Genomic DNA, 14,433 nt, shown 5'->3' with positions numbered 1-14,433 from the left:
TTTTAAGCCATTGATCGTGATCGGTAGAAATTAGTTTGACTATATGAGTTTGGTAATATCATTAGTTTCTTTTATAGCAAGCGTGATTTCTTGTGATAATGTAATATCATTAGTTTCTTTTATAGAAAGAGTGATTTCTTGTGATAATGTGTAGAAAGAGAATGCCTTCTCATTATAATATTCTTTAAGTTTTTTCAAGAACTTTCGGGCACTATAATCAGTGTTTTTTACTTATTATTTTCGTAAGGCCGACTCTAATTTTAATAGTGTTTTTTACTCAATTCGTTTAAATTTTATCTTTGTGACTTTACTCCTTCTAAAACCAATTTTTTTTATAAAACATGATATAATGAATATTAGATGGATAGATATACGCGATAAATTATACACCACTCTAATATATGTAATATACGTGACTGATTGCCACAGAATCAATACAAAACCTAACCAATATATGTGATTGATTGCGACAGAATCAATACAAAACCTAACCACAAACATCTCTTAATTATGTGTATATGTGTATTTTGAAATCTAAAGTAAACACGAAGATATAAATTAACATGTTGAATTAGAAGTGTTTGAACCAATTGACAAATATAAAATGATGTTTAAATTTTTTAATTAAGATAATATGTAAATTCGTGAAAAAAAACATTATAATGTTGTGTGATAAAACTCTTACAAATAATTCTACTTTTATTATACCAATTTAAAATCTCCCTCATAATTGACTAAACAGAGAATACTGTCACGTTAATATAAAAGATTCTTTAATTTATTTTAAACAAAAATCTTTAAATACCCTAATTAAATATAAAAACTTAAGAGACCAATTAGTTATGTAGACTTATACGCACGACCGAAGCATAAGATACTAAAGCGAGCGTCCTGGACCTCGCAAAAACAAATCCTTTTATTTATAAAAAAGGACTCAAATATTTTTTAATTAAAAAAAAAATCTCACATTTTAATATTTTTACCATTAAAACAGATAAAATCTTATATAAATTAAATAAAACAATTTGTTTTTGTTGTAAATTATTTAATATTTTTCTTAGTATAACTAAATTGGTTAATAAAAGTACTAGGGATATACATTAAAAAAAGCATGAGACAAAAAATGAACACATTGCTCATACGAGAAATATTAGTTATAAACTGAGAAATCATGAGACAAATCGTGAACATATTGTTAACATGAGTTATTTGAGTGGTGGAATGTATACACACTATTTTTTTCTTCAACTAAAATATGAATTTTTTTAGATGTTGTCGTAGAACCCTTGAAATGTCTTATTTCATTTGTTGAAAAATATAGAGAAAATAAATTTGAAAATACCACTAATTCTGTTAAAGAAAATTTCTGTAGTTATTAAATAAAACATTAATAATTTATTTATTAAATTTTGAGAAGTTCCATCTAATAATTTTGCTTTAGATATCCTAATTAATGTGTTGGGCCGGCCATGCTTCTACGGTGCATTGAAAAATTTATATGTTTTAGTGTTATCAAAATTAAATCACCAATAACTAAATGATATATTATCTATATATCAAAACTTTTAATTTAGTCAATTTTAATAGATGTAAAAAAAATATATCCGTGCACAAATAAAAAAAAAATACTAATAAAAAAATTAATAATACATATACACTCTATTTTTAATTATACAGTAGCTCTTGTGTTGTTTGTAATTAATATTTTGTATCCTCAATTCAATATGGTGTATTGATTCGAAGGTCTTAATTATGATACGCATCTCGACACGACTTTTGTTCTTGCTGCAACATTTAAGGTTTCCATGTGTTTTGTCTCTCTCACTCTCACACTCACACACAAGAGCAGAAAAACACTCAGTTTTATCAATCTCAACGAAAGATTCTTTTTTCTTTTAATTGTTTCGATGAGAGAAACTTCGGTTACTTATTTACAAGCTTAATTATAAAATGTTACCGGCTCCAATATGCATGCATTGGTTGCATACATGATGAAAGGTACAATAAATTGTTCATGATACACTCTTTTAAAAAAAAAAAAGTGATTCCTCTAATAAATTTCCCTATTAATTGATCTCCGTGCCTATTCCATATAATTTTATATTTCTTGTTAATGTATTTGACCTTCTAATAATTTTTTAATACTATAAGAAGTCATGTATATTATTTTAATGTTTCTACTAATTTTCATGTTTTGAAATTAGTAGAATTTTTGTTTGTTTTGGATTATAAAATGAAATAATAGTACCAAGCTCTGGTAGTGTTCTGTGTATATTAATTAAGCAACAAGTATGTTTGTTAGTTTGCTTTGAAAAATTGATGACATGTTTTGCTCGATCACTGAGAGAGGTTAATTTATAATGGTAATAAGTAATAACTATTTCTGTTTGTGTTGATCAGTGTCAGACTCAAGGGGGGGACACTTGAAGCATCTTTTATGATTTCTAATAATTATTAGAATTCCAATGTAGCCAAATTTAATAAAAATGCATTGGTTCGGGATCTCCCAGGTTCAACCATGGCACAGGTCAAATATGAAATTCGTGTTTGGTTTCACTTGTGTGAAATAGGAAATCCATTTTAGATAAAATTGATTTTTATATGTTTGTTTTGTCCATAAGGGTGGTGAGAGTTTAATCTTATAGCTTATATCTTTGTCTCAAGAGATAAAGTTAAAAAAATTTGATTTATATATATAATTGGTATAAAGAATTTTTACATTAATATTAAATCATAACTTCCTTAAGCTAAAAATATTTAATTTATATATAATAATTATCTTTAAAGTAATATATACCAATAATTGTAATATATTAATAATATAAAATATTTTATACTGCATACAAATTAAATTTAAAATTTAAAATTCTTCAAAGAGATATTTGGTAGAATTAGTATATTTTACATGAAAATTAGTTAGATGAGTTGAAAATTGGTTGTAATAGTTAATTTGTTTATATATAAATAATATCTTACACATATTATAATTAACAATTTTCTTCATGAATACAATTTTATATTAATATTTAACATATTTTATTAATATTAAATTATCATCAATGTCACTTTGATTAATAATTTTTTGATTTAATTGCGCTTTTGATCCTCTATTTTAACATATTCATGAAAATAGTTCATTGGTCATTCTCTTTTCACATTTCTTTGTAGTTTTGATCCAAAAGTATAATCTTTACTATGAAAATAACAATTTTTAGTCTAAAGAATGATGATTTTTTTGTCCTAACAGTTTTATATGTTCTTCAAATTTACAATGGAGCTATGAGTAACCGTTGTTTAAGCTAAAAATCACTAATTTTAGGTTAAAACTCTAATTTGAAACCAAAACTACAACAAATGTGAAAAAAGGGACTTAGAGTTTGATTTTAAAATAGGAGTCTATTTTTGTGAATGTGATAGAATATAAAAATAAGAAATGCAATTAAGCTTTTTGTTTTCTTTCTTTTCTCCAATTTTTAATTTTTAATTTTTAATTTATATTTGAATATTGTATGTACTTGTCTCCAAAATATATTCAGCCTTTTGAATTTATTATTTACTCATGTTTATATTAATATATATAAATATGAAACTGAATCTTGCCGCAGATCATCTATTCCTACATTCTAATGTATGTGCACTATGAATATGATTTATTGAAACTTCAAAATATAATTTTTGAAACAATAAAGTATGATTTGCAGAATACAAAAAAATTTATTTTTTAAAATAGTCAATATTAATAATTAATTATTATATTTATTAATTATTAATAATTAATTGTTATTTGTACATATTAGTTAGGCAGACATATAAATGTGTACATTGTCTCTTTTTTTTTTTTGTAACTACATAGAGACAATATTTGATGCTCTTCCCTATCAAATGACAAAAGACAGGGTCCTTTTTTGACAATGCAAAGATTGGTTGTATCCAAATTTCTCTATGAAATTAGATAATTAAAAGAGACAAGCCACCAATACCAGTCATTTCATATCAAAACATCTTCCTTTGACAATAAACTTTCAGCCCTTTTGAGGCTCACTTTTCTTTTTAAGTGCGTCTTGCCTTTTTATTCCATTCTCTATTTTTTCATCTTCAATTCAATCTTCCTCGGATATGTTGTTACCATTATCTAGTGGAGGGGTCATGCTTTAGGGTATAATACTTGGCACACACAAAATTACTACAATATATTTTTACAATAATTTACATAAATAACAATTGAGAATGACTTTGATATTTTTTGGTATAAAACTTTTTATACTATCAATAAATTACCGACATTTGTTTGTTTGAATTTTAAGTTAGACACAATAAATATGTGAATGTTGTCTGTGACAATTAATTTACATGCGTCAATAATGTAAAAAAATTAATTTACATTTTTCTCCTCTAATTGCACTAACGAAATTGAATCTACCACCCAAAATTCAATGTTTGTATTTTTACCACTAGTTTTGGACTATTGAAGTTTTGATTTATCTTTGATTGTTGTTTACTTGTTTATATATTTATTTATTGTATATTATAATTCTTTACACTGCATGTTACTGACTAGCCTAAATATTGATGGGTGCATGAAACCTAAGTTTTTTTTTTCTTTCTAAAAGTTGGTGGTAAAGCTAATTAGTAGGTAAATTTGATTATTTTGTATGAGTGTTCTACAATGACATAAAGAGATAAACTTGTTAAAACCATATTCTAGACTTTAATGAATATGAGGGTAAAAGAAGGAAAAAATGACTTCACTTTGACCAATTTAAACCAAAGCATAGTAAATTATTTGAGAAATGCATTGCCTAGGAGTTTGTTCATATGTTATGGCAATTCAAAGAAATCAAGTGCACGAGTGGATGGAAGTGTATGAATTATTAAGGTCCATTCTCCAACAAACTGTTAATCACCACTCTGTATATTTTGTCACTTTGTTTCATTCTAAAAGGTAAATGTCTCAACTTTTGAAAATTGTTATAAAAAGATAAAAGAAAACAAATTAAAAAACCAAGCTGGTTTGCTTCTTTTAATGCAATGCAAAAAAATGGCCACCAACATAAAGACTTCAAAAGTTGGCGTGCCTTTATTAAACATGCATGTTATATATTTACATTATTATTGATTGCATAATCTGCCATAGTGCCGTGAATATATCTCAGTTAGACTTCATGTTCTTTTTTTTGTCCTTTCCTTCTTTTTTAATTCCCATGTTTTTATTTGAAATACCGCCCTAATTATAAGCGCAATTTGATAATTACAAATGTTCCTTTTTTTAAAAAAATAATAATTTAATTAGTACGTACATCAACATCAATGTACAATTATTTATACATACATCCAATGTCATTGTACAAAATTACAAATATTTATAAGGATATTTTAGAGACTGACATAATAAATTTACGTTATAATGTGATTTGATTGTATGTATAAAAAATTACATTTCTTTTGCATATAAATCAATCTCAAAATAATTAATACATTTGATAGATTGAAAATTGAAAAAAAAAAAACTTATATTTGAAGTCAATTTTTTTATCTCCGCTGTTGTCGTTGGACAGAGATAAATGAAAATTATTTTGTAATTGTTCGATGATTCTTATTAGACTGAACCACCATCCCTCACCCTAAATTTTTTTCATAAAAAAAAGGCTATGATATGATTTTTCTTGTTTTAAAGAAATGCAAAAAGCATAACTTTACCAAAGACCTCAAAAGGGGTGGGTTGAAACTAGTCAAAGCAAAAAAAGTCTCAAGAACTTCATAGATTGTCAACAGCAGTACAAAACAAACATACCTTCATGTAATCATCTTTTCTTGGTAACCATTATGGTTGAAAATAACATTTACTGACGCAAATAAAAAGGGACAGTGTATTTATGAGTTTGGAGTTGATATAACTGAGTGATGCTAATTTGGGTTTTCAACCACAAAACTTTCTGCTTTCCAAATAACTTGTCTGTGTGAGAAGTCTCATTTCATCATAGAGGAGATTCTCCTGCTTGTAAAGCACAGGTATTGCTTTAAATTAATGTATTTTGGATGTATCTTCCAGTTTTGACATTATCACTGTTAAACAAACTTGTCAATATCTGGTCACATTTAATGTAGTTTTGGTGTATTCATGGACATAATTTAAGCCAAATCTGACTCTAACATGCATGAAACAAAGTGGCACCAATCTGATTTCAAGCAATTCAAGTTCAAGGAAACACCGGTTTCAATAATTTCGAGTCACGAGTGCTCCAACAGGTTTCCGTCGACATAACTCAAATACTATATTGAAAATTTTGTGTTTTATTTTCCAGTGTTTGTGTCTGATTCATATAATAGTTTTTTATACTGGATGCGACGTTCCTGAAATACATATGATCAGTAGTTTTAAAAAAACAAGGTTCAGTTTTCATACTAGTTTCATGACTAAAAGTGATCCTTTGAAGAAGTTCTTTGTATTAGTTTTGCAGCCTAACAGGATCAATGTTAACTTTATTTAATAATGTTTTATATGTCTCAACTTCTTTTTATTGACATTTTGTAACTGTTTGGCAGTGAAACAATGGAAAGGGGAGTAATGGAAGATGAATATGTGAACATCGGTGAAGCTTCTTATCAATCTAAAGTGGTATTGCTCGCTCTATACTATTTCTTATAGTGCTTTACCCTTCTTGCTGCATATTTCTGAGCACTACATACATGATATATATGAGCATTTTTCTTTTATTTATTTTCCAAGATTTTGGTCTTCTCATATAATAATGATGACTTTCAGCTCATAGAAGTGAATATTTGTGTGTTTGTTATGCTAAACATGGAACTACAACTTTTCTCTATTATTTTAAAAAGTTTACAGGGTCTTGCTTCTGACTATCAATTATATATCTCTCTAAATTTTAGGCCGCAAAGGATCTGATTAAGGAAATTGGAATATTAGAATTAGAAGTCATGTATTTGGAACAATATCTGCTCTCTTTGTATCGAAAGAGATTTGATGAACACATTTCATTTCTATCAACCAAAGAAAGAAGATTGGAATTAGCTTCACGCGTTAACAAAGGAACTTCTGTAGTACCTGTCAGTGGTGCTATCTCTGAAAAAGAAATTTCAGTTCCACGCTTAAGTAGTAACTTAGGTGGTTTTCAACTCAAGGAATGCAGGAACCATTTAGAACCAGAATCTGTTTTAGATTCTGGTATTCATCGGTGTTACTCTGCATTATCTCAACAGACAGCTTGCTCAATTGAAGCTTCTCCTGAGAACATTAAGACCAAAGCAGCAGAGTCTTACCATTCTTTACCATTATCCATGCTAGAGGTAAGTACAACTAAAAAATAAATAAAATACAGAAGAGAACCTGTTACATCCTTATATTTCATTTGCAGATCTCTAATATTTGGCTTCAAAATTTTATTTCACCAGCAAGCTCAGTGTGCTAAATCCATCTCAACTAGCCTGGCAGAACAACTTGGGAATAGCTACATTGATAATGTTCCAGAGACACCAAATTGGCTTTCTGAGGAGATGATCAAATGCATATCAGCGATATATTGTGAACTTACAGAGTCACCTTTTCCTTGTCATAAAGATGCTTCATCCCCTATTCCATTCTCATCACCTGGTTATGAGGTATCTTCAAAGATCCAGGGGAGTAAATGGGGATCACATTGGAAGAAGCATTCATTATTCAATTTAAACTCTACTAACCCTTTGCATGTCAAAGGGTCAAAAAAATTTAGTGGACCTTACTGTTCAATGATAAGGATCCAGAAATTATGCACAGATAATCAGAAATTAAAAGAAATTGAGTATATGCTACGCAGATTTAGGTGAGCCTTATAATGCTTACTCTTTTTCACCATGTTGTTTAATTCAAATTTACGGGTTGTCTTTCCAAACACATTATAGCTTTACTGCAAAATAGAAGTTATCAATGATAGTATAATGCAAGATGTGTGCAGTTACAGTATTCCAAGATTGGACCCTATGCTTTTTGGTTTGATTCTTTCTTGATTTTGAGAGATGAAACAACTTCATACCCTATGTTCTTGCAGGTCACTTGTTTCTCGACTGGAACAAATTAATCCTAGAAATATGAAACACAAAGAAAAGCTAGCTTTTTGGATTAATGTGCACAATGCCTTAGTAATGCATGTAAATTTTCAAAATCTCTATCTTGATTTTTCTCATGCAAGTTATTTCTCAAAATTCACGAACCATTTCTACCAACTTGTTGTCTGTGCTCCACAGGCCATGTTAGTATATGGAATTTCAGCCAACAATGTCAAAAGAATGTCTTCAGTACTTAAAGTAAGTTGGTCACTCATAAAACTCAAAATAATTAACAGGAATTAATTTTTACTAAAACAAGCTAGTGGGTATTTCAGGCTGCATATGACATTGGAGGTCATACTGTAAGTGTAGAAATGATACAGAACTTCATTCTAGGATGCAGATTGCCTCGTCCAGGACAAGTAAATATGAATTCCAGAAACTTGTACTAAAAGTGTATATTAAATTTGGTATAGCAAAAATATAGTTTAGCTGATATCAAATCATGTTGCTCATGCACCTTTCTTTTCCTCCCAGTGGATGCGACTGTGGTTTCCTTCTAAGACAAAACCAAAGGTCGGAGACGCAAGAAAAGGATATGCTATACGTCATCCAGAACCTTTATTATTCTTTGCTCTTAGCACAGGAAGCCATTCTGATCCTGCGGTAGACTTCTGGTCCTTCTGTTATTTTTTGTGAATTTGTCTATATAGAAGGACATGTATAATATAAACATTCATTTCGTTGTTTCCCTCTTCTCTTGGTATTTGGCAACCAAAACAAAAATCATTTTCAAATAAGTAGATACCAAGTTAAAACATTGTCTGAATATAATGAATTAAAGAAAAGAAACTTTTCAATTGATTCTTGCATTTATATAATTACATCTTTCTTAGGTTGAGGTTGTAACAAATGTAACTTGTACTTGACCTATATGTAACTTTCCAAATCCTCTGGCCTAAAGAAATCATCTTACTTTAGAAGCTTTCATCGAAACTCAGCTGCACTTGATTGCAACTTTCTCAGGTACGTCTGTACACATCCAAGAGAGTCTTGGAGGAGCTACAATCTGCAAAAGAAGAGTACATTCAGTCCAACATCTCTATAACCAAGGAACATAAAATAATTATCCCAAAGATAGTTGATTCCTTTGCAAAAAGTTCATGTCTAGGAACATCTGATTTGGTGGAGATGGTTAAGCCTTATCTACCTGAGTCTCAAAGGAAGAACATCCAAGAGTTTCAATCAAAGACAAGCTGGAAAGGAATTGAATTAACCCCTCATGACTTCACTTTCCATTACCTGCTTTCAAAGGAATTAGCTTGGTAATGGCATGCCTTGGTACAATACATGAATTTGTGTGGATAGCATAAGTGTCTGTCTAGCTATATCTATACTAGACTTATATTTGATGGTAAGCACCGGTGTAATGTGCAAGAAGGAAATGTTTCTGCCTCAAAGTATAACTGGTGAATAATAATTGTCTGCCTTGTATCTATGAAAATATTAAAAACAGAATGGCAACACTTTAGGTGAGGGCAGGGAGCAAAGTCTTATGTTACAAAGGATAGCAAGCAACAATTTGGAAAATTTGGGAGCCTGGACTTCATTACTCTTATTAAATTTTAGGAGCTTAGATTTAAGTATTTTACTATTGCTAAATTGTTTTGAGAGTTTCTTCTCCCACCCCCCAATGCTCTCCGGATTGGCCAATCCGAAGGTGTATATTGACAAAAAACACATCCACATTGGCTAATCCGGAGGTGTATTTTGGAGGCTTTTGAGAACATAGGGCGGTGGAAAAAGAAACTACCAATTGTTTTTCACTTAATGGATGTATATTCTATGCCTTAACATCTATTTTGGCCAATTGATCAATTTTAAACACTGTTTTACTGTGCGTCTGCTCAGCGGAAATCTGCATTACCACCCAGTAATACTAAGATGCACATTCTTGTGTCGTTTTGGTCATACATCATGAGAATGTAATAAGGCAGAATTGTGAAGAGGAAAAAAAAAAACAGAATCAGCTAATGCTGAAATTTCTCAAACTTTTTTTTTATGGCATCTCAAACTTTTCTTAAAATAAATCACATTAGGCATGAAGTTATCAACTGATTAAAAAAGCAAGTACTAAATGATTAACTAATGACAAATGTAACAAGCATATGTATCAAAAAATATCTCCACAGGCCCATGTATTTTTCACAAGTCCTTCAGAAACATGTAAAGATGAAGAATTTCATGGCTTGACAGTGTTGGTGGTATGAACTTTATACCTGTAGAATGTTTTACAACCAGGAATTAAGGAGCTGACTTTCTCCTTGCTGCTCACGTGCTTGTAAACAAACCTAACAGTAAGAATTCAGGGCATGCTCCTATGTTGTCACTTGCTTGCTCAAAATCACTTAGAGTAACATAACACCAACTGGCTTAAAGGTGGATAGCCACAAACTTTCATAAATTCGTAATAACTGAGCGTTAGACCTTCTTCGTGTTACATATGTCACCAAATATAAGACGTTGTAGAACACCTTTTCGGACTTGAATATCAGTGCCTTCACAGAGCTAATCGAACAAACCTTCACTACGGAAGGAATAAGGAAACTTGTCCATATGCAGATTCATAAAAGTTTGCAAGCCTCCTGATGGTCAAATTATCAACTTACTGTTCTGGGTCACTGTTTACAACATTTGCCAACATATCTATATCAGAAGACAGTAATACTGCATAATAATGTGTAGGTTAAATTATTCATTCCTACAATAACAGTAGCTAATAATAAGGAAGACATGGCAGCTACGTGGCAGATTATCATCATTGCTTCCGTGTCTACGTTTAGGTTGAATTAAAGATTTAGGAGTTTCTGATTGTCAAAACTTTATTACCTCTTTTCCCTTTGCGAGTTCATGAAAAAGTGAAGCCATCTAATCATTTTCCTTGTAGTACTAAAACACCGATGGACAACATATTCAATTCGTTACTGCAATGGTTTCTATAAGCATGCTGCTTATAATGGTGATCTTATGATTCCCAAATGGAACAATAATTTTTAATTTAAAAATGTTTAGTATCGTTGGCTAGTTGAGTATCAAAATACATCTACAAGAACATCCCCCCGAATTTCATGAAGTTGCTTCAGTTCTGTGCCATTCAAGCACAACAAAGTTGAATATATTGAATCTGCTTTTGCATGAGATGAATCACCAGAAGTAAATGCATGAATACCATTTTTCACATATATCCAACTGCAACCAGCAAGCTTTTTTGCCTCCTTCACTCTCATTTTCTTCCTTATTCTTCCCATCTCAACCCATTTCCCGTCAGCAGCATAGACATTGGCCAATTGCACATACCGAGACCCATTATCAGACTCAACTTTTAATAGTTTCTCTTCTGCCTCATCGACAAGTGATGTATTGTTGTTTATCTGGCAAGCATTAAGGAATGCTCCCCAAATTGTAGCATCTATCTGTATGGGAATCTTCCTCATGAATTCTACTGCCTTCTCTAGTTGATTAGCCCTTCCATACATATCAACCATACATGCATAGTGGTATATCTCGGGCAACACGTTGTAATCTTCTTTCATAGAAATAAAAATATTCTCTCCTTGTTCTACTAGTCCACGATGCCGACAAGCAGATAGAAGTGCTACAAAAGTGACTGCGTCTGGCTTGACACTTTTCTTCAACATGTCCTGAAAAAGCTGAAAAGCTTTATTTTCAAAGCCATGATGAGCATAACCAGCTATCATGACATTATATAAGATTGCATCTCTATCCTTATCAACCATTAGTTGGAAGCTTTTCTCAGCATACATGATATTACCACATTTTGAGTACATGTCAACCATAGCACTCAGCAATTTTTTATCCATATTAAGTCCCATTCTCAAGATGTAAGTATGAATCTGCTTTCCCAAACAAAGGGCGGCTTGTGTTGCACAGGCACCAAGCACAATTATGATGATCATTGCATCAGGAATTAGTGCTTCTGCATTTATAAACTCTCTGAAAAGTTTGAAGACTTCCTCACATTGTGGCAATTTTGCATAGCCAGAACATAGAGTTGTCCAGACAACAGAGTTCCTTTCCGATAGTGAATCAAAAAGCATTCGGGCTTTCGTCATGTTGCCTTGAGATGAATAGCCTACAATCAATGAAGCAACTGCAAATTGGCTTTTGATCCCAATTCCTGCATACACCGACTCTGCATACCTAATATTCCCACACTTACAGTACAAGTCTACGATGCCGCTGCTAATGAATTGATTTGAACTCCGATTATTTTTCAACGCCCACGCATGGACACACTTGCCCAGTTTCAAATACTTTAGGCCAGAGCAGGCACTTAAAACACTTGCTAAAGTATGTTCATCATACCCAACACCTCTTTCAGTCATCTCAACAAACAAGGCCAGTGCTTTATCCATATAGCCATTCTGAGCATATCCAGCAATCAACGTATTCCAAGACACTGTATCATTCAATTCATGATTTTTCTGAAAGACATTCAAAGCCATGTCCATTTTTCCTTCCCTACAACAAGCAGCAGCCATTGCATTCTTGGAAACTAAGTCCACCACACCATCAAAACCACTAAGCACATTGCATGCTTCGCGAAAGAAACCACATTTAGAGTACATGTTGATGAGAGCGCTCGATGCAAATTTGCTTAAATCATTTGCAGTTTTCACCATATACGAATGTATCTGTCTCCCATAACACACTACACGTAGCTTGGCAGTAAGGTTAAGCATGGTTGTGAGAGTGAAATCATCAATCCCTATTGTGTCACGTGCAGATTGCATTCTAGCAAACAAATCGAGTGCCTCAGTCTCGTATCCGTCAGCACCAACATAAGCCGACAACATGGTATTATAAGAAACCACATCTATGTGAGAGGCAGAGTCAAAAAGGACTCTAGCCCGTGTCAAGTTGTGTGCTTTAATGTAAGCCATAATTAGGGCATTCCAAGAGAATACATTTGGATGTGGCATTTCGTCGAACAGTTTGTGGGCATCTTGTAAAAGACCATGATTAGAATAAAGGCGAATGAGTTTATTAGAAGTGAAAATGCATGATGCAAAACCAGATTTTATTGCTTGAACATGGTCACGATATACAACTGCATCTCTCAGTATTAGAGGCCTCATTGTTATTGAAATCAAGGGCAATGCCCTAAAAGCGTTCAAATTTTCGGGACAAACAAAAACATTGGATTTGATAATAAAATAAAATAAAAAACTTCAGAACACTTATATGGGATAAATGTTGAGGACTTGGTTTGCATTTTTATTCATGTTCCTTAAAGTAAGTCAAAACGAAATGGAAATAAAGTTGTACAAGAACTTGCTGCTAGTGATCACAAAACTTAAATTTTGTGTGGATTGAAGCAGCCCCCACTAAATACTTGTTTGAGCTTCATTGTTTTCAAGAGTAAAGATTCTTAGTCCTTAATAATGTGGATCCTAGCCCAATTTACTCCCTAACAAAAAATAATATCTAAATTAATGTATGACGATTGGTCGTTTACAAGATTAAATAAAAGAATAATTTGGTGCCTTCCCAATTCATTAATTTTCTATTCCTTTTTATCTTACGTGTATTTAATCCGCTCGTAAAGAGTTTGTTTAGAGTTTTCTTCATTTTATTTTTTATTTTTCAAATATCTTATATATAAAATCTTATTTACCACTCTTTGGTATTAATAAACATGTCATATAATAAATTGTAGTTTCTTTTTCTCCAATTTCGAATTTTTTTGAAAACATAGAATGAAAAAACAAGTCATCATAATGAATTATTTATTTAAATATATAGTTTAAATACAGATTTGGTCCCCTTATTTTACTAAATCTGCAGTTTTGGTCTCATTAGTTTTTTATTCGCAATTTTAATCTTCTATTTTTTAAAATTATGACATTTTGTCCAACTCTATTCTTGATTTTTGAATTTGATGACGTGACAATTAATGAGGTTCATGTGTCATCCATGTCATATTTAATTTACAATTTTATTAATTAATAAATAAGTAATATTATTATAATACTTTTATAGGTCTTAAAAATAAAACAAAACACTTAAAAAAAATAAAGAAAAAAAACCTAAAATTTGTTAAATCAAAGTTATGAACCCTAAAACAAAACACTACAAACTGTATTTAAGCTAAAATATATCTAAACACTAAGAAGAACGAAGTCACAAAATTGAAGAACAAGAACGACACTAAAATTTGAGTTGACAAAAGTGAAGAACAAGAACGACACTAAAACAAGAACAAGAGCAAGAACGAAGGGGACAAAACTGTATTTAAGCTTAAATATATCTAAACACCTCCTTGAGTTGACATTATATGATAGAGTTTTATACGTGTGTTTTTCCATAAAT

At 31.0% G+C, this 14,433-nt stretch overlaps 2 protein-coding genes across 7 annotated transcripts; one reads left to right on the top strand and one right to left on the bottom strand.

The window, feature by feature from the left end:
- The first annotated feature begins 5,511 nt into the window (after positions 1-5,511).
- LOC101514616 (uncharacterized) lies at positions 5,512-9,935 on the top strand. 5 transcript variants are annotated; one of them, XM_012717782.3, is made up of 10 exons: positions 5,512-6,009; positions 6,135-6,246; positions 6,544-6,616; positions 6,889-7,305; positions 7,411-7,817; positions 8,043-8,142; positions 8,239-8,298; positions 8,376-8,462; positions 8,578-8,706; positions 9,067-9,935. In XM_012717782.3, exons 2-10 carry the CDS (start codon positions 6,152-6,154, stop codon positions 9,367-9,369), a joined length of 1,671 nt encoding a protein of 556 aa, XP_012573236.1. In that variant the 5' UTR covers positions 5,512-6,009; positions 6,135-6,151; the 3' UTR covers positions 9,370-9,935. The 5 variants fall into 5 exon arrangements, with proteins under 5 accessions (XP_012573236.1, XP_012573235.1, XP_012573238.1 ...); XM_012717781.3 differs by having other exon boundaries at positions 5,513-6,009; positions 6,106-6,246; XM_012717783.3 differs by having other exon boundaries at positions 5,514-6,009; positions 6,167-6,246.
- On the bottom strand, positions 8,870-13,793 carry LOC101501098 (putative pentatricopeptide repeat-containing protein At3g18840). 2 transcript variants are annotated; one of them, XM_004507377.4, is made up of 3 exons: positions 10,930-13,793; positions 10,320-10,721; positions 8,870-9,109 (listed from the first exon to the last, which is right to left on the bottom strand). In XM_004507377.4, exon 1 carries the CDS (start codon positions 13,197-13,199, stop codon positions 11,133-11,135), a length of 2,067 nt encoding a protein of 688 aa, XP_004507434.1. In that variant the 5' UTR covers positions 13,200-13,793; the 3' UTR covers positions 8,870-9,109; positions 10,320-10,721; positions 10,930-11,132. The 2 variants fall into 2 exon arrangements, with proteins under 2 accessions (XP_004507434.1, XP_012573233.1); XM_012717779.3 differs by having other exon boundaries at positions 10,320-13,793.
- Positions 13,794-14,433: the final 640 nt, after the last annotated feature.

This window comes from Cicer arietinum, chromosome 6, assembly GCF_000331145.2.
Source record: "Cicer arietinum cultivar CDC Frontier isolate Library 1 chromosome 6, Cicar.CDCFrontier_v2.0, whole genome shotgun sequence".
In the NCBI taxonomy this organism is placed as follows: Eukaryota; Viridiplantae; Streptophyta; class Magnoliopsida; order Fabales; family Fabaceae; genus Cicer; species Cicer arietinum.
Note: the sequence above shows the minus strand (reverse complement) of the source record. Positions and strands in the feature narration are given on the sequence as shown.